A 23,894-nucleotide genomic window follows, 5' to 3' on the forward strand; every position below is an offset into this window, starting at 1 on the left:
CCTTCCAGGATTTTAGTAGGTGGCCATGACATATCGGGAAGGACTTCCTATTTCCTGGTCAGTGTATTTTATAGTTGACCTCTCCCACCACCTTTTAGAGTGAGTCCCTGCCACTTGGTACGGAACTTGCTCTTCCCTGTGGGCACTAACACAAGTACTCGATCCCTAGGTTTAAATTGTCTCCCTCCAACCAACTGATTATACCCCCTGGGGAGTGCCTCTTGTGCTTTGAGGAGGAGCTCTTTTAGCTCGACACAACGGATCATTATGCCCAGCCAGAAATCTATTGTCAGCTTCTGTGGTACACCATTTTATACACTAACATTTTCCAGAGTACTTTTCATCAATATGTCCCTACATTGGGCAGTCCCAAAGTTGTCCTGGACATCTCTAGGTCAGGGATATTGGCTTCAGGAGATGTTTCCTCATCCTCCTCTCTAACCAGTACAGTGAAAGGAAATTCACCGGTTACATAATGTGAACTTCTTAACATAGCCGACTCCTTGCAGCACACCGGACTACTGGGTGCTTCAGCTTTAGCCCATAAGTTCAAGAACAAAGGAAAATATCATCTGATAACAATATTATGCAATACTGTAAGTCCTAGACAATTCCTACTTGGTGGGACATGGGACCACAATCTATGCGTATACCCAGCTGGACCATGGGATAATTCTTGGTGTCTCCATGGATGCACTCCATCCCCAACCTCTTCTCAGGAACTAGCATGAGTCTGGCAGTAACCAAACTCCGTGAGTCCAGGTGACCAATCACAGTAACACCGTTCACTATCACGTTGCACAGTTGAGGTCCCTCACCATGGTGAAGTGTGTTACTGCGTGCGAGATGTTCACTAAATGAGAAGCATCAGCCTACAGAGCAGTACATTGGTTTCTTGGACCATAGTACAATGGGCTGCTAAATGACCCAGGGTCTGACATCTGCAACAGACAATGATATGAGATGTACCGTTTGAAACCTACTCTGACCCCTCCTAGGTCTTTGCGTGCCCATCAGACATGGACTTGAACCCTCTCTTTTGGGTATCCCAGAAAGGTGACCTCAGGCTCTCTTGATCATGGAATTCTCCACAGCCAGGTTCCTCTCCATGAGACTCATAAGGTCATCTGCATCCTGAGGATCTCCCTGTGCAACCCAGGTTTGCACAGACTTAGGTAGTGAATGGATAAATCAGTCCACTAACACTCTATCCACTATTTGTGACGCAGAGCAGGTCTCAGGCTGCAACCATTTATGCACCAGATCTAACAGGTTGAACATCTAGGACAAGGGAGGCTTATCACTTTGGTAGTGCCAGAGACTCATCCGTTGCACCTTGATGGCCAGGATGACACCAAAAGTGCCATAATCTCTGCCTTCAGCTTGCCATATGCACCCTGCAGGGCTAAGTCATCGTATGCTTTCTACGGTTCCCCAGTAAGGTAGGAAGCTAAAACCGCTTCCTATTGCGATGAGGCAGTTTCTTCCTGTCTACCACTCTCTTAAAGACAGACAGGAAAGCCTCAATGTCATCCTCCAGGGTAATTTTATGTAAGACATCCCATATTGTTTGTGTCATACAGATGCCGTCTCTTTGGCTGGCAGAAGTTGCAGTCTCCCTGACCCAGATAGTTTCTGCCAAGAGAGCCATCTGTTGCAGATGATGTTGGTGCTGCTGCTGAAACTGTTCCTGCTGTTGTTGCAACTACTGTATCAAGAGTTTGTTAGTTTCTTGTTGGGCCTGTTGCTGCTGGACCAGTTGCTTAACAAGCTCCATGCTTTCAGATCATATTTTCAATGATGTAGTAGTTTATATCCAGGACATTCAGTCTTTAAACTGTAATCACCTGTGATCTTTGGGACGTCATGCCAGCATTCAAACTCCAATTGCAAGGGTTCATGCTGTTGGGTAGCAGTTTGGATATATGGCTTTATATCAAAACAGTATGTAGTTTATTGTCCAGCATAAACCTTGTCACTCCTAAATGAAAATACCCTTTCTTCAGTATCAATGGATAACATAAACAGTCCTTTTCTTTAGGCAAAATGAAACAACATAAATGTAGCAGCCTCACCAACCTCGGTATTATCAGCAGCAGCTCACATTTGTATTCAACGTGTTCACCAAACAAACACCTCCTGTTTGGCTCAAGTAAACATTTTTTGCAGAGCAGACTAAGCAGCAGCTCTGCAATTTTCCAGTCTCAACACACTCTACGCTGCTGATCTAACCCAATTAATATTAAAAGGCTTGTAAATCCAGAACTCTTTGGTTACTCAAAAAACCTGGACCCAACATCGAGTCACTTTAAACCCTATCAACAGATTCCATTAGTGACACACATCTACAATCTAGGACTTTACCCCCCGCTTTCCTATAGTGTCTTACAAGCAAACCAAACAATTTATTTACAAGATTCCAAATTTTATTTCACGACATAACATTTTTAAAAAAAATATACAAGTTTTTCTATCTCTGTAATAGTGCAGACGCAGAGAATCATGATGCATAATGCCAAGCCACATAAAAACAAAAGCTTCAAAAATGGCAGAAGTGCAGTGCTTTAAGTTTCACCATTTGATAGAACTTGGATTTTTTTTTTTGTCCCGTTTTTAAGTAGATTATATGGTAAAAACAATGGAATCATTTAAAACTACAGTATGACCTGTTAATAACAAGTCTTTATATGGTGATGGATCCAGCTGTTCTGTTTGTTCAGCGGGGAAAACACAGGATCCGGCCAAACTGAGCATTCTTGTGTATGGGGGAGATAGCAGTCGGCCAAATGATTGTTGTGCCGCCAGCAATCAAATGTGTATGGGGTTGTGGATTTTCTTCAAATTGATACTGCACTATAAGAAATACACTACAGCGCCTGATTTTCATACAATTCAATTATGCACTGGCTCTGAGACTGCTTGTCATCAACAATAGACATTATGAACAGAACCAGCATATTACTGCAGAAGAGCAGTCTCAGTGCTGCATGGGCTGTTACTAGCGTTTAATTGAAAAGCAGTGGAGACGATACTTGTAAATCATGCGTAGTGCTCACTGTTCTACTGGCACACAGTGCTGAGATCAAGTGGCGTAACTTGAGTCCTATGGGCCCAGGTGCAAAATTTGGACCTGGGCCCCCAGCTCCATTTTGGTCAAATGTATGGGCCTTTGTAGCAGTTTAGATCCTACAAAGACATGTAATAGTGTCCCCGTCATGACACCTTCCTGTAATAATGTCCCCTATCCTGGCTCATTTCTGTTTAAATGTCCTCCATCCTGGCCACTTCTGGTAATAATGCCCCCCATCCTAGCCCCTTTCTGTAATAATGCCCATCATCCTTCACCCCTTTCTGTAATAATATCCCAGATCCTTGCCCATTTCTGTAATAATGTCCTCCTGTCCTGGCCCATTTCAGTAATAATGTCCCATGTCTTGTCATCTCTCTGTAATAATGTCTCTAGACCCATCCTGTAATAATGTCTCTCATCATATCCTATGGCTATCCATCCTGTTATTTTATCCTATGTCTTGTCTCTCTTTCTGTTAGGCCGGGATCACACTACCATGTGTGATGTGAGAAACGCGCATGAGTCTCTTGCATCAACATCTGGTGCTGCCGCCGGCACTCAGGACTGGAGCTGCGTCTGCACGTATTTCTATGCAACTGCAGCTCCGGTCCTGAATGCCAGCGGCAGCGCCGGGTGTTGATGCGAGAGACTCGTGCGAGTTTCTCGCATCACACACGGTAGTGTGATCCCGGCCTTATACTATCCCCTATCATAGGCCCCTTCCTGGAATAATGTCCACCTTCCTAGTAAATGTTGCCCCTCATAGGCCCCTTCCTGGTATAATGTCTACCATTCTGAGCCCCTTCCAGTAATAATGTTCCCTATGCTAGTATAATGATCCATGTCCTGGGCCCCTTACTGTAATAATGTCCTCCATTCTGGGCCCCTTTCTGTAAAAATATTCCCCATCCTGGTATAATGTCCCCCATCATGGGCCCCTTCATGGTATAATGCCCCTCATCTTACAACAATGATCCCACCCTAGTATACTATCAATCCACAAAAAGCAAGTCTCTACTCAGGTCCATCATCTGTTAACAGAAATATAGGGGCTTCCACATTTACTGGTAGCAAAAAGGCTCCGGAAAAGTTAAATGGCTCCTCGCCCCCCAAAAGAAATCCAGCAAATTCTGCATTCCCAAAAACACCCCCCCCTTCTGAGCCCCAGTGTGCCTAAACATTTAGTGTCCACATGTTTGGCGTTTCGTTTTTAGCGATAAGAGTCAGCCTTAAGCCGGGGTCACACTTGTGAGTCTCTCACATCAATACCCGGTGCTGCCGCCGGCACTCGGGACCGGAGTATGCGGCTGCATAGAAATACATGCATCCGCACACTCCGGTCCCGAGTGTGGCAAGTGACCCCGGCCTAATTTGCGGGTGCGTGTCTACAGAATTATGAGCTGGACACAATGTACTGGTTTCTAAAACATACTGGGCAGTCTGCAGTTTGCAAGCAACACCCACTGCTGCTTGGTTCTGGAAAACACACATAGTGTTAAAGTCCCCATGACACCTGTAGATAAATTCCCAAAGGGGTATAATTTCCAAAATGGGGTCACTTGAGGGGTGATTCTGCTTTTCTAGCACTTAGAGGGTTTGTACATGGAGTCCGCAAACTATTTTAGGAAAATCTGCACTCCAGCAGGCAAACAGCACACTTTTCCTCCCAAGTCTCGCTGTATGGCCAAGCAGTACTGTACAGGCGCATATAGGGTATTTCTACATTCATCAGAAATTGTGGGACAAATTTTGGTGCCATTTTTACCCATTTTCCAGTGTGAAAATGTAAAATTTGGGGTTAAAACAAAATTTGGGTTGTAAAAATGTAATTATTCTTTCTTCATTACCCAATGGTATTAAACTCTGTGAGGCACATGCGGTGTCAACATGCTCACTGCACACCTAGATGAATTCATTGAGAGGTTCAGTTTGTATATGGGGTTTCTAATGGGGGTTCTGCTGTTCTGGCACCTAAGGGTTCTGCCAATGTGACATGGCACTGTCAAACCAGTCCAGCAAAATATGAACTCCAATATTTCGCTCTTTCCCTTCTGTACATTCCCCTGTGTCTCAAAAGTAGTTTTTAATTACATAGGTGGCATTGATGTACTCAAGAGAAATTGCATAACCAATTTTGGGGTCCATTGTTTTCCTGCTATCCTTGTGAAAATGAGAAGAAAACTGGGGGCCAAAACAACATTTTTGTGGTAAAATATATTGTTTCATTTTCACAGATCAACTTTGTAAAATTTTGTGAAGCACCTGTGGATTCAAGGTGCTCACCACATATCTAGATAAATTTCCTGAGGGGTTTAGTTTCCAAAATGAGGTCACTTGTGGGGGGTTTCCTGTGTTTAGATACATCAGAGGCTCTCCAAATGTGACATGACACCCACAGATCGTTCAATCAAAGTCAGCGTTCCAATCGGTCACTCCTTCTATCCTGAGCTCTGCCGTGCGCCCAAACAGTAGTTTATCTCCACCTATGGGTTATCTGCATATTCAGGAGATAGTGCACAACAAATTTTGGGTTCCATATTCTCCTGTTACCCTTGTGAAATTAAAAAAAAAAATGGTGCTAAAAGAACATTTTTGTGGGAAAAATAGAGATTTTTTTTATTTTCACGGCTTTAGTTATAAAACTTCTGTGAAGCACCTGGGAAACCAAGGTGCTCACCACACATCTAAATTAGTTTCTTGTGGGGTTTAGTTTACAAAATAGTGTCACCTGTGGGAGGTTTCCACTGTTTAAGCACATCAGGGGCTCACCAAACATGATATGGCGTCTTTTAATTCATCAAATTTTGCATTCAAAAAGTCAAATGTTGCGCCTTCCCTTCAAAGTCTTGCTGTGCACCCAAACAGTAGTTTTCCTCCACATATTGGGTATCGCCATACTCAGGAGAAATTGCTTAACCAATTTTATGGTGCCATTTATCCCTTTAGCCTTATGAAAATGCAAAATTTAGGGCAAAAAAATATTTTTGTGGGAAAAATGTGATATTTTTATTTTCACAGCTCAATGTTATAAACTTCTGTGAAACATTTGGGGATTCAAGATGCTCATCACACATCTAGATAATTTCCCTTAGAGGGTCTAGTTTCCAAAATGGTGTCACTTGTGCAGGGGATTTCACTGTTTAGGCACATTAGGGTCTCTCCAAGCGCAACATGGTGCCCACTAACCATTCTAGCAACTTTTGCATTTGAAAAGTCAAAAGGCGCTCCTTTCCTTCCGAGCCTTGCTATGCGCCCAAATAGTGTTTTTTTTCCCCACGTATGAGGTATGGACATGCTCAGGAGAAATTTCACAACAAATTTTGGGGTCCATTCTTTCCTATTACGCATACAAAAAAAAATAGGGCTAAAGTAGAATTTATATGAAATAAGTTAACTAAGGGTGGTTTCACATTAGCGCTTTTTAAGCGCACGCACGGCCGGGGTAGCTCCGCCCCCGAGCCGGCTCTCTGCCCGGCGTGCCCGCCCCTTGCTTGTAGCGCCGCCTCCTAGCGCACAGCGGCACCTGCGATCGGCGCACCCTATCTTTAGCATAGGGTGCGCAGGTCGTGCGCAGGCCGTGCGCTAGTTGCGCTTTGACCTGCGCTGCGCACTTTTGACGGTGCGCCGTGCGCGCCAAAATCAAACTTTTTGGATTTTGGCGCGCACGGCGCACCGTCAAAAGTGCGCAGCGCAGGTCAAAGCGCAACTAGCGCACGGCCTGCGCACGATCTGCGCACCCTATGCTAAAGATAGGGTGCGCCGATCGCAGGCGCCGCTGTGCGCTAGGAGGCGGCGCTACAAGCAAGGGGCGGGCACGCCGGGCAGAGAGCCGGCTCGGGGGCGGAGCTACCCCCGGCCGTGCGTGCGCTTAAAAAGCGCTAATGTGAAACCACCCTAACACGTGGCTCCCTCAGAAGCATTTGAGGGTCCTGGAATGGCCCAGCCAGTCTCCAGACCTGAACCCAATAAAAAATCTTTGGAGGGAGCTGAAACTTAATGTTGCGCAGCGACAGCCCCAAAACCTGAAAAACTTGGAGATCTCTATGGAAGAGTGGGCCAAAATCACTGCTGCAGTATGTGCAAACTTGGTCAAGAACTACGGGAAACGTCTGACCTCTATAATTGCAAACCAATGTTTGTGTACCAAATATTAAGTTCTGTTTGTCTATTGTATCAAATACTTATTTCATGCAATAAAATGCTATTTAATTATGTAAAAATCATACAATGTGATTTTCTGGATTTTTGTTAAGATTCTGTCTCTCACAGGTGAAGTATACGTGCAATAAAAACTACAGACCTCTACAACTCTTGTAGGTGGGGAAACTTGCAAAATCAGCAGTGTAACAAATACTTATTTTCCCCACTGTAGATATGAGATTATGCGCTACATAACCACCAAGCTTTGCCATGGTTTGCTAATATAACATATTTGATATAGATCTGTATCAATGCATTTTATTGCAGAACCATAGAAATGATACTTGTCTATTACATTGCATTGGTAAAAAGATATACTTCTTTGACCACTTTATCTAGGTCGCCAGATTACCTTTATCTGACAACTACAGCCTCATCATCTTTTTGCCTCTATCACAAGGAAAAGAAGGACTGAAAAATGTAGAAAGTCAACTTACAGAAGAAATTTTGAATTTGCTGATTACACAGCTAGAGGAAAAACCTTCGCGTGCCACAACCATATCTATTCCAATGATGAAACTTGACTCAGAATTTGGCTTAACAGAAACATTAAGTTTACTTGGTGAGTGATGACAAAGTTTACATCTACATGAGCTTTTCTCACATCCCATTCTATATCCACAGACATTAATTTGGAGTCTTCCCCACATTTGTGAGGTCAGACCTTGATGTTCAGGGGAGATTGGTTTCACAATCTCTTTTCTAGTTTATCTCAAAGGTGTTGGATAGGGTTGAGGTCCAGGCTAGTGTGGACAGTCATTTTCTTCCCTCCAAACTACCCAAACCATGCTTGTATGGACTTTGTGCCCTTGGCACAGTCATGGGGAACAGAAAAAGGGTCTTCCCCAAACTGTTCCCACAAAGATGAAGTCTACAATTGTCCACAATGTTTTGTGCTGAATCATTAAGATTTTTCTTCACTGGAACTAAGTGGCTGAGGCCAAACTCTAAAAAATAAGCCCATAGCATTATCCTCCTCCACCAAATTGTACAGCGGGCACAATGAGGTCAGGCAGGTAACATTCTCCTGGCATTCACCAAGCCCAGACTCTTCCATCAGATGCCAGATAGAGATGTAAGGTTCTATTTTGAGAGTCAGGAGTGCAGTACCCAATAAAATGTGCCATTGCTATAGGGTCTGAGGAAGTGTAGCTGGAACCAGTTGCACCTTTTTTATCATGCATGTCAAAAAGTGCACTTACACTGAATGATTAACATAAAGAAGTGTTCCTAGAAGTGCTCGTTTTGTGATAGGAGTGGACGGACCCAGGGAAGTTCGACCGAACTTTATGTCCAAAGTTCGGGTATCAGAATTTCACTTGAACACAAACTCGAACTCCATTCGTTACGAATCCTGAATTTTAAAGTTCTGGTTTTCTCATCTCTAGTGATAATCTTTCTGTTAGGCGTCGGATTCCTGCAGCTACACAACAGGAATCCAGAGCCTCACATGCTGCTCTGCAGCAAGTCATTCCTGAGGCTAAGTTCCTCTGCCGCTCCACCGAACATGCTCACGAGACGATCTCCCATTGGAGGTCGGGAGTCACGTGCTCAGGTCTGTCACGTGCCCCGTCCTGTGTGTGCAGGCCAGTAACTAATACAACTGGACGCGGCACGTGTAATTGTCCTATGTGATGCGGCCCGCAGGCCGGTAACTAATACAATAAGACAAGGGAATAGGGAAAACCTGGGTAACAATAACAATGGTGGCCCTGCGATAGGGAACGGGGAAGTGGAGACCTCCTGCACTCCCCTGAGTCAGTGTCTATACACTCCTAACGTTCCCTAGGCCGGTTCCGATCAGGAACCTAAAAACCCTGACTCGCCCTGCACCTAAACCATCACTAGGGAATTGGTCGGTGCGGAAACTAATCCCACCACTGCACTAAACACACATGAGGAAAAGTGACAAAACAGGGGAACACCACTTAGCTTTGCTCTGTTGCTTACGCTCCCAGCAACAGAGCCCACCACCTGCGTGCATCTTTTCCTCCGACCGGATCCAACACCATAGTGCAGCCTTGGAGTCCACACCTGTGTGCAGCTTTCCAGAAACAGAGTCCAGCAAATGAGTCCAGCTTTTCTGCCAAAGAGTCCAACATTTTGAGTCCAGCTTTCCGCAAGTGAGTCCAGCATCCTGAGTGCAGCTCTACACCATAGCTGCCAGTCCACCAAGCAATGCCAGCCCTCCTTGTAGACACCATAGCTGCTACTCCACCAATCCATGCCAGCCCTCCTTGCAGACACCATAGCTGCTACTCCAGCACTGTGACTGGGCTGCCAGTGACTCTCCTTCAGCTCCATTCTTTACCCAGGCTTGCTTGCAAATGAGGAACTTTCACCAACAGTGATTGACACACCTGACACTCTTTTATAGAGCAATCACACCTGTTACATAATCACGTGCACAAACTAAGGTAACCAGAGTGCAATGGCCCTAATGGCCACTGGGGGGAAAACTACAACTGAAACCACCACAGCGCAATGACCCTAATGGCCACCGGGGGCAAAACCACCTTTGGCACACAGCCAGAGGAAAAAAAAAAGGTTACTTTGTGCATTTAATCTGTCAGATCCTACCTGGATCATGACATCATGACAGTGTCCTTCTCTAGATCTGATTGGTCCATCTCAGAGATCTGGAAGGTCCCGGCAGCGCACAGCTATAAAAGGCCCGCATGGCCGCTCGGACATGCGCTAGTATAGACTCTTCTTGCTAGATGTGTGAATGGTGATGGATGTATGATTCTGGTGACTGACTTATTAAGATTCCCCTCCCTCTGATATTACACATGTGGATAGTGAACTATAGAAAGAGTCAGTGTCAAGTCATAGGCCATTGTGCACACCACACCTCTACACTAGCGTCCGGTGGTGTCACGTCTCTCATGGCACTATCGCATAGCGGCTGTGTCTGCCTCCGCGCTGCATTTAGCACGCACGGTAGGTCTAGACGGACACCGCTCCCTGTCTTGGACCCATGTCCTGTGACCTGATACCATGCGTGCAATTTCGCCGAGACCTGTGAGTCTAACAGGCTCGGTGTTTATGTTTATGTTACAGCGCCCGCTCTGCGCACGTCAGGTGACGTTGAACCCGTGCTCATTATACCGCCATATAGCGCGTCTGCCATTAATTAGCAGTGGTTTTAACACCTACTGCACGGTGGACCCTGGGCGGCGAACGCACTTTCTATTTAATATTTAGTGCATTCCGCCGTCCCTAACACTTTCAGTGTAAAAAGGCTGGTGATCACTGATGAAAGAGCAAAACGCTCATTAGTCAGGTGAAATTATTTCTAAGCTTGCTTTAAATCATCATTCTCGGCAGCGCATCGTCCTTTGTAAAAAGGACTTGTGCTGCTGAGAATAATGGCAGCCTATGCACACTGAGTGATCTATTACTGATTGATAAGTGTGCATTGTTTAGCGCTGTCTTCCTATGTAACTAGGCTTCTAACCTGTAAATATTTGGCGATTGATGGTCAACAGATCCTTAATCAGGACGCTGCTGTAATAGTTTAGTTTCTCCTCCTCTGAATCTGGACCTTGGGGGATGCGCCCCAGCATGTGTCTGTGTGGGATTCATTCATATATAGTTATTTAATTCTATGCTTTTGCTGAAAAACTTTACCTAAATAAAAACTCGTAACCTTTACTATTGCAGACTTTAGCATTAAAACACAGGCTGGATTGCTATGCATAGGAGAATTTTCTCTTTCTAAATATATAAAGAATTGTCATGGTCTGTATGGGATTTCTGGTTTAGTGCTGCAGGGGTTAATACCTTTGGCCTCTCTCTGGTTCTGGGAGGGCTTTAAATAGCCTCATTTGGGCTCCTGTTGTCAGTGATACTTTTGACTTCGGCTTAGTTCCTGACCCCTGTGTATCTGTGGATACTGTCTGCCTGTGTATGCTTGCTCGAGTATGACCTGGTCCATTCCTCTTTCTGATATTGCTGCTCGATTCTGTACTTGCATTGCCTCTCTGTTATGACCTTTGCGTGTCCCTGACCTTCCGTTCCATTGCTCCTGCCTGTACCGTGCTGCTATCTCAGGTTTCCAGACTCTGCTTTGTGACTGACTATGTCCCTGTCTTGCCCCTCCTGTACCGTGCCATCTCCTGGCTTAGATCTGCGGATGCCCGACTACTATCTGGGCATCTCTAGCCCAAGTATGTACAAAAAAAGAAAAAGTTCATCAGCTCACCCATATTTGCTGTAGTTCTCTAGCCCAAGCACTGGTCTCCGGAGCGCCAGGGCTTGCCTCCACCCCATGAAACTCCCCCAGCAGTCACGTGCTTCAGGTCCTGTTTGCCCGAAGCACGTATCTCCACCGCTGCTGCCCCGCTCCACAGGTATCTTTGAGCATAGTTTGTTCTACTCAGGACACGCGCAATGGCTCAGTGAACAAGTGCAGCGCGGTGTTCCTGACAAGAATATTATTCTTCCTTACAGGCATACTGTACTGGTACATGGAGATACATTTTTATATATGAGTATATCTGTATGTATCAGTACATCGCTACCTAACTTTATATTAGAGGTAAATAAAAAAAAACTGATCTTTTTTATTAATGAAAACAATTCCAGATTTTTTTTTTACACTTTTTTAAACTAAATATTTTTTTATGGTGAATGGTAAATGTTAAGAAAAATGCTTAAATTGATTCTTTTTTCTCCATAAAACCCAGAAGAAAAGATAACAGAAATGTAACTCATACATACATGTTTAGAAAAATGTCGCTTAAAAAATAACTTCAGCTCATTTCGGACAAAAACAAATCTTCATATAGTGAAGAAGTTAGCAAAAAAATAATAACCTGGTGGCTGTTATAACTTGAATGAATGAACGAAGAAGAAAAAATCGTTTTAACAAGTAAATGACAAAAATGTCATTGTATATGTATGGGTATACATTTTACATATGCTTATACTACATATGTGTGGCCATAATCTGTAATGTATAAATGTGTGTATAATGTGTTTCCATTGATAAAGTCAAGGCGAGCGAACAAATTCGAATGGAACTACGGTAAATTCTACAAAAATTGATATTCACCAAAATGCTAAATTTTTTGTAATTAGCTCCCGAGCCGATCCAGCAATGAGCCATCATTTTTTCTAAACTATAAAAGGCTATGATAATGTTAAAAAAAAAAATCCTTATACCCACTCTGTCACTCGCCTCTCCGACCCCTTTGTATGACCTATAGTTAAACGATTGTGGCGGAAATGACTAGTGAATGGGAGTTTTTAGAAAGTAACAGAAAACACCATCAAATATTAAACAGCCCAAATTAATTAGTAAAAATACCAACCTTATGAAATATAACAATAAAAATTACTCACGATTAAAGAGTTGAAGCAAAGGGGGATATGTCTGTATGGTGAACAAAAGTGGTAATTAATTAAATACAGCATGACAATCATAATATAATATCAATCTGTCATATATTTCATGGAGAGATATACTAATAACAAAAGCTAAATAAGAATTCAAAATATCTTTAGTATACGGGATTGCGGTGTAAGGTCTCCGCCCAGTGGTCAGTTAAAATCCTAGTCAGCTAAAACAGCTCCACCTAGTGGCTACAGAGTACGATTGCAACACACAAGGAAAACAATTATCCGTAATGAGCCTTTAGCAGGCAAGTTTAGCCGTAAAGCACTTAATAAATAGTATGTGTGCAAAAACCAGTGCACATTAGTATCAGAGACCTATGACAATAAAAATAATTGGAGGACAAGTAGTTGCGAGTACAAGTTCACAGTATATTTCATGCAAGTATATAAGTCAATACAGAATATCATGCAAAAGACATTTCTTGGAAAAGTTAAAAGATGTGTAAGCGAAGAAAAAAACACCAACCTCAATATTCTCAACACATGTTATAATCAAGCCACATAAATATAAAAAGGTAAGAGGTAAGGTGGGGTATCAGTAATCACCTTAAACCATGATTTAAATAGCTATCAAGTGTACGTAAGGTAAAACCTAGAGAGGGAGTCTGCCTCTTACCTATTCAGTATGGGAGAGATCAGACAAATGCAGAATGGTGGACAAAGCCCCAACGCGCGTTTCGCTTATACGTTCTTATGCTTTCTCTTACCTTGTACTGCCATTTGCACTTTATTATAGACTACTGCATATATGCCCGTTTTTCACTTTAGACTACTTACTACTAGTATTTGTCCACATACTATTTATTAAGTGATTTATGGCTAAACTGCCTTCCTTGTGTGCTGTTATCGTATGCTATAGCCACTAGGTGGAGCTGTTTTATCCTTTATTATGTACTGACTAGGATTATAACTGACAGCGATAAGCCTACTACAAGTAATGTGCAGCTTCAGCCACTAGGTGGAGACCTTATACTGTATACTAAAGATATTTTGAATTCTTATTTAGCTTTTGTTACTGTAACTCTCCATGGAATATATATAACAGATTGATATTATATCTTGATTGTCATGTTGTATTTAATAAGGTATGCATAGGATTGATTACCATTTTTGTGCACTGTACAGACCCACCCCCTTTGCTTCAGCTTTTTGTGTGTAATTTTTATTGTTATATATAATAAAGATTGAAATTTGTATTAATCAATTTGGTCAGTTTAATCTTTGCTGGTGTTTTCCCTATGTATGATCTGTCCGATCCTCGACGCATCTCCAGATCGCCCCCGCTCGCTATCTGAAGATGCAGCAAGGATCAGGCAGGTGATGCAGAGGGGTCGGAGAGGCGAGCGATAGGGTGAGTATAAGGATTTTGTTGTTTTTTTTTTTTACATACCCCATTTATTATGTTCTGATGTCTGGGTTAATTATTCATTTATTAAACTAATAATTATTTTACTAATTGAAATAATTCTTTATTATACAACGAGGAGATGGTGTGATTACTGCATGCTAATATGTGATAGTAAATTGTAAGGGTGGGAGGGTGAGTAATTCATTATAATACTTACGTGGCAGAATGATGCAAAAACCAGAGAGGGGGAAACACCGAACGAGAGTAAAGAGATAGTGGGACCAGAAATATGGCTAAAATACCTTTATTTAGTGAGGGTAAAATGTAGCATTGCAAATAAGACGAGGTGCCAACACGGACACAAAGATAGCGCCAATATTCAGCAAATGATATTAATATAAATAATACCGTAATTATTATAGTATGCAATACTGATAGTAGGAGTTAATAAATCATAAAGCCAAATAACCCAGGTAATATATAAAAAAATGAAAAATAAGAGTATTGCACATAATTATAGATAGCAAAAAAGGAGAAATGGACCAATACTATACTGGTAGTGTGACAAGAAAAATATGATGAGATATATTCTAAAAAATGTGTATATGTGGACATAACAATTAATTAATTCAGTAGAGAATATATAAAAATATGTAAAAAATGTGAAAAGAGTTATCACACTCAATAAAGTGCATGTGCTACTAAATTATGAGGGTATGTGCACACGTTGCGGAATTTTCTGCACAGAATCTGCATCTCTTGGCAGAAGACGCAGGTCAAAATTCTTGCTGATTTCTTGCGGATTGTCATGGGTTTTTTTGTTGTGCGGATTTGCCTTACTCAATGTATAGTCGATGGGTGCAAAAATGCTGCAGTTCCGCACAAAGAATTGACATGCTGTGGAAAAAAAGCTACTCCTAAGTGACAACCGCTGATGCCTGGTTCGTCACCTGTAAATTCTAAATCTTTATTCAAATATTAAAGCATTAGTCTAAACTCTATAAAGTATTCTTTTTCTATCAAAAATGCTAGACATTATCAATAAGTGCAATATAGACATTGATCCGGCCAAGATGTCTTGAAATGTCATTATCAATGAGGTAGTCCTTATTCTTAAAAGACTTATGTAAAACCAAGAAAGGGCACCTAAAGAGGCACAACTATTTACATTACAGTTCTGGATCATTCAGTGTCCATGATCTCCACAGTTCAGTAAGAAAAACGCTGCCAATAAAACTGGGAAACATCATGATAACAAAAATAGAGAAAACAGGCACAATGGTGCAAATACCCTCCTGGGTAACAGAGCTAGTTAGTTATCTTTAGTGTTAGTGGTCCCCTCCTGGGGTGCTGGAAGCTGATGACTTGGGCTGCTTCCAGGGAAGAACTTCTGGGAATCCTCTTCCTGCTTGCTGGCCACAAATTGCAGGTACTCCTTTTCTCCTGGAGTGAGGTTGGCATCTGCCTGTGTAGATGGAATGGCAGCGGAAGTAACTGCTGCCTGTGAGGGTAACACGTCAACTGCTGCTGGTGGTATCTCGGCTGCCTGTGGTTCTGCAGGAGTTGCAGCTGGTACCAAGGGAAGTGGTTCCTCCATTTCAGGCGGTACTACAGTTAATGGCACTACTATCTGTTGCTGCCGGTATAGCGCCATTCAGGTGCTGTCGCTTGATGCCTGAGCAATCACTGGACCATTTCTGTCCACAGGCGCCGTCCCTAACACCAGGATCATGGTCGGGGCAGTGACCGTACCTGGTGCTTCTCGGTGAAGCTCCGGTTCCTGCGTGGGTACAGGGTGGCGAACGATTGCAGCCATAACCCCTGAGACTGCCTGGTAGACGGACGGCAGCTGGGTCTGTACTGGTGCAGGGTTGACGTCCGCCAAGACCTCCGGGGTGGACATATGCGGCCGCGCCAGGCCCGGGTATTGCCTCAGCCCCTGCTCCACCGCTTGCTCCAGGACTCTCATGTACCTCCTCCGGGCAGGCCGCATCCAGTGGCGGCACCGGTTTGGAGGTGGAGGTGGGCGCTGTAGATGGTATCGCAGTGGTTGTATGCCCCACAGGGGCAGCCTGAGAGCAAATGGTTGTTCCCCATCATGTTCTCCTGGCCTCCGCCCGTCCTCCATTATGGTGTTCTCTCTCCCTTCTTCTTCCTGTCTCGGCTCTTTTCCCGCCACCGGCTCTCACTCCTCCTTCTGAGGGCGGCGTCTTCTTCCTACTCCTCCATACCAAGCCATTATATGAACCCCTCGGGGGGGTGGGCCATGTTGCGGTTGCATAGAAGTTCAGGCAGGGGAGGCCCAGGACAGTTCGCGGTCTTTTCTTAGGACCACCCATGTTGTCACGCCCTTCTTCTCCGCGCCGGCGGCCATTTTTAGAGTCCATTTTACAGTCTATCAAATTGGGTCTTTTGCACATTTCCACAAGTTTTTAAGTCCAATAAATCGTAGGCACACAGAACCCGTTGGCACCGGGCTTCGTCATCCTGTTCGTGACGCCAAGTTGGGTCGCCCTTCCAGGGCTGGCGGGGACCGGTACTCAGTACCGCGCCCGATGAGCTTCAATGGGAGAAGTCACGGCAGCTGGGACCCGGCCCGTGGCCCTGGGCGCCCATTGTAAAAGGGGATTGTTCAGTGTGCTTATGATGATTAGAGTTTATGAATAAATGATTTGTGACGCCACCTGTGGTGTTCGGCAATGAAGATGTTAAGCCGACGCTGCAGACAGATCCTCTGGGACAGATGGTGCGGTGCTGCAGCAATGATGTTATAGCCCTCCACAGGCAGGGCTGTAAGCCCAGGGCAGAGTAGGTGAAGTGACACGTAGATGGTGTAGTGTCAGGCGCAGGGGATGTAGCAGTGCCGGGCAGGTTGATGCAGGAATAAGTGGAGGACACCAGGGCATGTAGTTCCAAAGCTTTACTCACAGTCTGTTGTGGCACAAGAGCCCGCATCTGTGCCATGTCCTCCAAGTCAGGAGCTCAGCCAACTTCCAGGCAAGATGAAGCACTCCTTTCCAACACTCCGCCAACATATGTGCCTTTTCTGAACGTCTCCCTCTTAGCGCCTATAGTGAAGTACTCACAGTACTGAGTTACACTGGAGTTCCTCCTGTCAGAAGTTCTTAGAACTCTACTTGTATGGCAGACAGCTGTAGCCTGCTTCGGGGACTCCTTGCTACCTAGTCCCAGCTCACTCACGATGCTGTTGTGCCCTCAAGTCTTGTGTGGGAATAAAGTGGTGACTAGAGATGAGCGACTTTGCCTTTTTTTGGGTCGAGTCGGGTTTCACGAAACCCGACTTTCGCAAAAGTCGGGTTGAACGAAATCAGCCGATTATTGTAAAAAGTCGAAGTCCGACTGAAACACGAAACCCAATGTAAGTCAATGGGGAACAAAAGTCGGCAGTGAGTGGAGGACAGGAAACACACCTACAGTGCCCATTTTAATGCCAAAAACATCAATTCTTATTCCTTAAGCTTGTCAACCTTAATTTACTTTATAATAATAATAGTTAGGTATTGAAAACTGGGGGTTATTTGGCTAAAGTTGTGGGGGGGGGGGTAGTGCTGGCTCCAGATTTTCGTGGACCCAGGGCCAAAGAGTGTCACTGGGCTCCTTTAACACATGACACAATTCATGATCCTTTGATACGGCAGAGAAATAGCGGTACAGTACAATGAAAAATACTTCAATTCTTACATCACATGACTGATATTCATTTTAAATTCTCCAATAGCTCCAAAAACAGACAGTATATTCCTCCATACAGTATTATGGCCACCGCATAGTGCGCCATACAGAGTAATGAGGCCCATATATTTCTCCATACAGAATCATTGGTCCCATATAATGTTCCATACAGTATATGATGAGCTCCACATAATGTTACAGTATATGTTGTTCACCATGGATGAAGCTCCAGTGTCTTATGGGCCCAAATAATGCTCCATATATAATGGGCCCCATTTCTAATGCTCCAGTGTATAATGGGCCCTGTAAATGCTGCTCCAGTGACTGATGTCCACCTTTGGAATGCTCCAGTGTATGGTGGTCCCCAGATATCATTCTCCAGAGTATCGTCTCCCCAAAAATTGCTCCCAACCTTTAAAACAATTAAATAAGTCTCCTCGCTAGGGAATCCCTGTACTCTGGACTCCTCATCATCCCCATCTTCCATCTCTCTGCTCTTGGACTGTTTAGGCAGAGGGTGTACAGACGTGATGTCATCGCGCTCTTTGATCAGAATGTCACTGTCAGGAAAAGTGTTTGGTTTCCAGGGGCAGTATGGTTGCAAACCTGAACCTTAAAGGAATGTCCAGAAGGGCACCACCAGGCACGGAGCCTGCGGCTTAATTGGACTCAACACGGGCAACCTCAACCATGCCATCCACAAAAAAGCTGCACAGATTGCAAGCTTAATTCTGTTAACGAACGAGACTCAGACATTCCCCCGCGGTCCGCGTCCAGCTTACTAGAGGGACACGCGAGGCTCTGGCACGCGAGATCGGCCAATAACAGGTCTGTAATGCCCTTACATGTCCGGGGCTGCACGCGTGCTACAATGAAAGGACCAGCGTGTATCGCTTAGAGGTGCGGATAACACGCTGAACCCCATTAGTGATGGGGATCTGGGATTACAATTCTTCCCCGTGAACAAGCATTTCACAGTAAGTGCAGGTCAACCGTAATTCTGGAATTAGGCCTAAACGGCATTCCAGAAAGAATGTGAAAAAATTAAGTGTCCAAACCACAGGTGCTGTAGCTTGCTTAACAGCTGGGCTCCTCTGCTGAGCAGCACACAGTTCTTACATAAACCGGTGGCATAGCTTGGTTCACGTGTGGCCAACTCTGCTGAGTAGCATACACAGTTACTAGGCCCAAAGTATTAAGTGGTGTAAATGCAGTCAAAAACTGGTTCTTTCATAAACAGGCGGCATAGCTCGGTTCACGGGTGGGCTCCTCTTCTGAGTAGCAGACACAGTTACTAGGCCCAAAATGATTTTCATGACAATATGCAGTAAAAAATTATTAGAAACACACACGGTGTAGCTCCTTCACAGGTGTACTACACCGCTGGCTACCAGACACCGCTACTATGCCCTAAAACTGTCTATTATCATTGAAAACCATTATTAATGTGAAAAAAAAAGATACGCTTTTGTTTAACGAAACGTTCTCGATCAGAAACTCGAACAGTCGAATTTTAATCAAAGTGTTGTAGTTCGACGAACGGATCTAACACCGCCCAAAACCGCTAGAATTTGAACTTGGACAACAGTTCCACTCAAACACCACTCATCTGTAATCAGGAGGCAGACTCAGACGGTCTCAGGCACAGTATGAATTCGACAAGATTGCAGAAAGTTGAGAAAGGGTACAGAATCACCAGATAACAGGTATATATATAGCATAGTTTAAACATTTTAAATCTCCGTGTTTATTTCCGGAGTACGACAAAGACACTCACAGCCTCAGTATGGATTAGACAACAATCTAAAAAGTAGAAAAAAGGAAATGCTTTTGAAGCGTACACCAGTATACACTGTTGGGGTATTTTTAAATCTTCATATATATTTCTGTCTCAGTAAGACAGTCCAGACTCTCCGCAAGAGGAAGCAAGATGGATAAAAGTACAGACAAAAAGTCGAGTGATTGCAGAAATTTAGGAATTACTAATCACGGGAAAAACTCCCTGGAGAATTCTCAGAGGCGATGCTGACCCTCAATTACTTTGTGTGTGGAGACAGCGAAAACAGTTCTTTGTGAAGAAAGGGTTGCTGTATCGCAGTACCGTTGATCCCATCACCATTACTCATCTCCATCAAATTTTGATCACAGGGAGAGATGTAGACATTGTCCTCACTGCCTATCATGATCTGTCAGGGAGCTTTGGAGTGCAAAAGACAGAAGCCACAGGCTGTAGGCGATTCTATTGGATTGGCATGAGAGGGCACATTTAAAAATGTGGGCAGGAATGTCACACGTCTCTGAGTAGGAAAACTGTCAAAACTGATGATAAACCACCACTGCATCTCATAGTGAGTCGACGTCCATAAGAAATGGAAGCCATTGATCATCTGAAGCTAGAGCCCGGCCAGCAGGACAGGGCATAGCTGCGTCTTAACCATTATCTATCAGTTCACCATATTTGTAGTGGCAGTCCCAGGGAAGGATTTGACAGCCCAGACTGCACAGCAGAGGAGCAGGGAGGGCCCCTCATAGTACGCCGGTGTGTCTGACGGCAGGTGTGCACCCCCACCATCAGAGACACTTGATTGCACTATGAGGGACCCTGTGCCAGTGCTGGCGTCCAAGAGTCGGCCCACCCACCTGTCCAGGGCAATGGCGCTCGCACAGTTGCGTGTGCTAGGTGGTGACCCCGGCCATGGGGGGGAGGCAGTTCAGTTAGGGAGGTTTAAAAAATGGCATATGTTGATGTTGGACATTCAGCAGCTGCAAATGGAGGAATTGAAGAAGTCCGAGGAAGAGGAGGACAAAAGCGAGCCATTTTTCTGGCAACCTATGTGTCATCAGGTGAAGGTGGGACAAAATCCTTTGAAACCCATGCATGGTTCATTTTAGTGAAGGTAAGATAATCAACATTTTGGGTCGACAGACTGGTCCTTTTTTCTGTCAGGCTTGAGCCAGCAGCACTGAAGACTCTTTCCGATAGCACACAAGCAGCAGGGCAAGCGAGCTCCTGTAAGGCATATTGTGCCAATTCAGGCCAGGCGTCCAGTTTAGAGGCCCAATAGTCAAAGGGGAATGACCTGTGAGGGAGAACATCGATATGGGACGAAAAGTAGTTTGTAACCATAGTTGACAACTGCTGTCTCCTGTCACTTTCAATCGATGCAGTATTACCAGTCGTGTGAGCGGAACTTGAAAAATCAGTCCACAACATGGTCATGAAACCCCTGTCTCCAGCGCCACTTCTGATTTGTGCACCACGAACACCTCTTCCATGTTGCCCCCTACGGCTCGTTGGAGAACCATCACCGCTGCTGTGTGCTGGGAATGCCTCAACCAACCGGTTTACCAGAGTTGCTTGTTTGTTAGCCAATATTAGGTCAAGGTTCTCCTGTGGCATGATGTTTTGGAATTTGCCTTTATAGCGTGGATCCAGTATGCTGGCCAACCAGTAGTTGTCATCGTTCATCATTTTGGCAAAGCGGGGGTCTCTTTTTAGGATCTGCAAGGCATAATCTGACATGTGGGCCAATGTTCCAGGTGTCACTGATGCACTGCGAGTGCTGGGTGGAGGAGCACTTTCTGGCAAATCCACATCCCTCCAGTCACGCGCAAACCCTGTACCAGACCTTGCCACGCCAACATTTTCTCTTGCCCCACGAGAAGCATCCTCCTCCCCTAAATAATCATCCCCATCATCATCCTCCTCCTCCTCTTCCTCTTCTTCCTCCTCCTCGTCCAGGAGAGGTCCCAGAGCAGACAATGGCTGACTGTCATCAAGGCTTCCCTCCTCCTCTTCCTCATCCTCCTCGGCTGCAGACGCCTGCTCCTTAATGTGCATCAAAGTTTGCATGAGCAGACGCATAAGTGGGATGCTCATGCTTATGATGGCTTCGTCTGCGCTTACAAGTCGTGTGCATTCCTCAAAACACTGAAAGACTTTACAGAGGTCTTTCAGCTTCGACCACTGCACACCTGACAACTCCATGTCTGCGCTCAAAGTGCCTGGCCGTGTATCCTCCCACAAATGCTTTACAGCCTGCCTCTGTTCGCACAGCCTCTCAACCATGTGCAGGGTGGAGTTCCACCTTCTTGCAATGTCGATAATTAGGCTGTGCTTGGGAAGTTGGAGCAATCGCTGCAGCTTCTGCATACGACTGGAGTGTACGGGCGACCGGCGGATGTGCGAGCACAGTCTTTGGACCATCTGGAGCAGGCCTGTTAACTCCGGATAATTATTGAGGAAGCACTGCACCACCAGGTTCAAGGTGTGAGCCAGGCAAGGTATGTGTCGAAGTTTTGAAAGGGATATGGCTGCCACAAAATTCCGGCCGTTATCACTAACTACCTTGCCTGCCTCAAGATGTAGACTGCCCAGCCATGACTCAGTTTGAAGCTGCAAATAGTCGGCCAGTACCTCCGCTGTGTGTCTGTTGTCGCCCAAACACATCATCTTCAACACAGCCTGCTGACGCTTACCACTAGCTGTTCGATAGTGGGACACCGAGTGTGCAACACTGGCAGCTGCGGATGGAGTGCTTGTGCGACCGCACTCTATGGACGAGCTTTCGCTTCTGGAGGAGGAGTCGGGTCGAACGCTTACACCCAATTGTTTCCTATACCGTGGGCTAGGCAGCACTGTCCCACCGCTGCTGTCCCTGTGGACCCTGAATCCACCACATTAACCCAGTGCGCAGTGATGGACACGTAACGGCCCTGGCCATGCCTACTGGAACATGCATCTGTTGTGAGGTGCACCTTTCCACTCACTGATTGCTTGAATGCATGGACAATGCGGTCTTTCACATGAAGGTGGAGGGTTGGGATGGCTTTGCGAGAAAAGGAGTGCTGACTGGGTTGGTCATAGCGTGGTACTGCGTAGGCCATGAGTTCGCGGAAAGCTTCGCTTTCAACCAACTGGTAGGGCATCATCTCTAACGAGATTAGTTTGGCAATGTGGGCATTCAATTCCAGTGTACGCGGATGAGAGGATGAGTACTTTCTTGTCCTACTCATAGTCTCTGGTAGGGTGAGCTGGACTTGAGAGCTGCATATGGTGGAACTAGCGGTGGACATGGCGGACTGAGAGAGGGTTGATGATGGTGATGGAGTTGGTGTTCTTTCTGATGGCCTAGATTCAGTCTTTCGTAGCAATAACATTGTGATTCCCTGACTGCTTTGGCCTTGCAACGACACCTCAACATTTGCTGCTGGTGGTGTGCTAACCGGTGGGCTTACAGTGGGGGAAACGATGTAGCGTTGCTGACTACCTTCGTTGGGAGCAGTTGCACATGTAGTACGTGAGGTTTGGTAGTCCGTCCACGCTTGCAAGTGCATGGTGGTTAAATGTCTAAGCATGCAACTGGTATTCAAATTTCTCAGATTTTTCCCTCGGCTAAAGGTCTTTGCGCACTTCTTACAGATAACCTTTGCCTGATCATTAGGATTTTGTTCAAAAAAGTGCCACACTGCACTTTTCCTACTATGGAAGACATTTTGAAGCCTTGCATGCTGTGCTAATTTGACCGTCTGGCCTAGCTGTCCTGCAACTCTTTAGGTTTTTGTAACCCGTTTTTGGACTGCTCTGGGCCTGCCAGATAACAGCTGTTGCGATGTCGATGCCTGCTGCGGATACTCCTCCTCCTCTTCTGAGCTATTGGCAGCGGCACCCTCTTCCCCCAATGGATACCAATCTGGGTCAACAACTGGGTCATCCATCACCTCCTCTTCAATGTCATGTGCACCTTCCTCTGTGTCACCATGTAAGGTGGTATAGTATGCGGGAAGGGGCACCTGAGTTTCATCAGAGTCAGATTCTGGCTCAGTACACTGCGAGGACAATGTAGTGCTCTGAGTGAATGTACCAGCAGATAAATCTAGCAGTGGCTGTGCATCAGTGCACTCCATGTCAGATTCTTCTAGGACTGGGTAATTCATGATTTGACTTGATAACCCAGGCATGGTATGTGAAAAGAGCTCCATGGAGTAATCTGTAGTGTAGCCTGCCGCATCCTTTACTTTTGGTAGGGGTGAAGGACACAAGGAAAGGTGTGGTTCCTGACCATGAGCCTCCAATGACGACTCAGTGCTTTTATTTTTTGAAAGTTCAGAAGAGGAGGCGATAGAGCTGGAGGCTGAGTCAGCAATGTAAGCCAAAACTTGCTCATGAAGCTCCGGCTT

The 23,894-nt window shown here is 45.1% G+C and overlaps 1 protein-coding gene across 1 annotated transcript in view; it reads left to right on the forward strand.

The window, feature by feature from the left end:
• Nucleotides 1-23,894, forward strand: part of LOC141097548 (factor XIIa inhibitor-like) — a 67,431-nt gene that overhangs the window by 34,162 nt on the left and 9,375 nt on the right. Inside the window, exon 7 of the mRNA XM_073584772.1 lies at nt 7,610-7,832. Coding sequence (XP_073440873.1) covers nt 7,610-7,832 — 223 coding nt within the window. The remainder of the gene's footprint in view (nt 1-7,609; nt 7,833-23,894) is intronic.

This window comes from Dendrobates tinctorius, unplaced genomic scaffold (genome assembly GCF_039654945.1).
Source record: "Dendrobates tinctorius isolate UK_male_01 unplaced genomic scaffold, ASM3965494v1 ptg000085l, whole genome shotgun sequence".
NCBI lineage: Eukaryota > Metazoa > Chordata > Amphibia > Anura > Dendrobatidae > Dendrobates > Dendrobates tinctorius.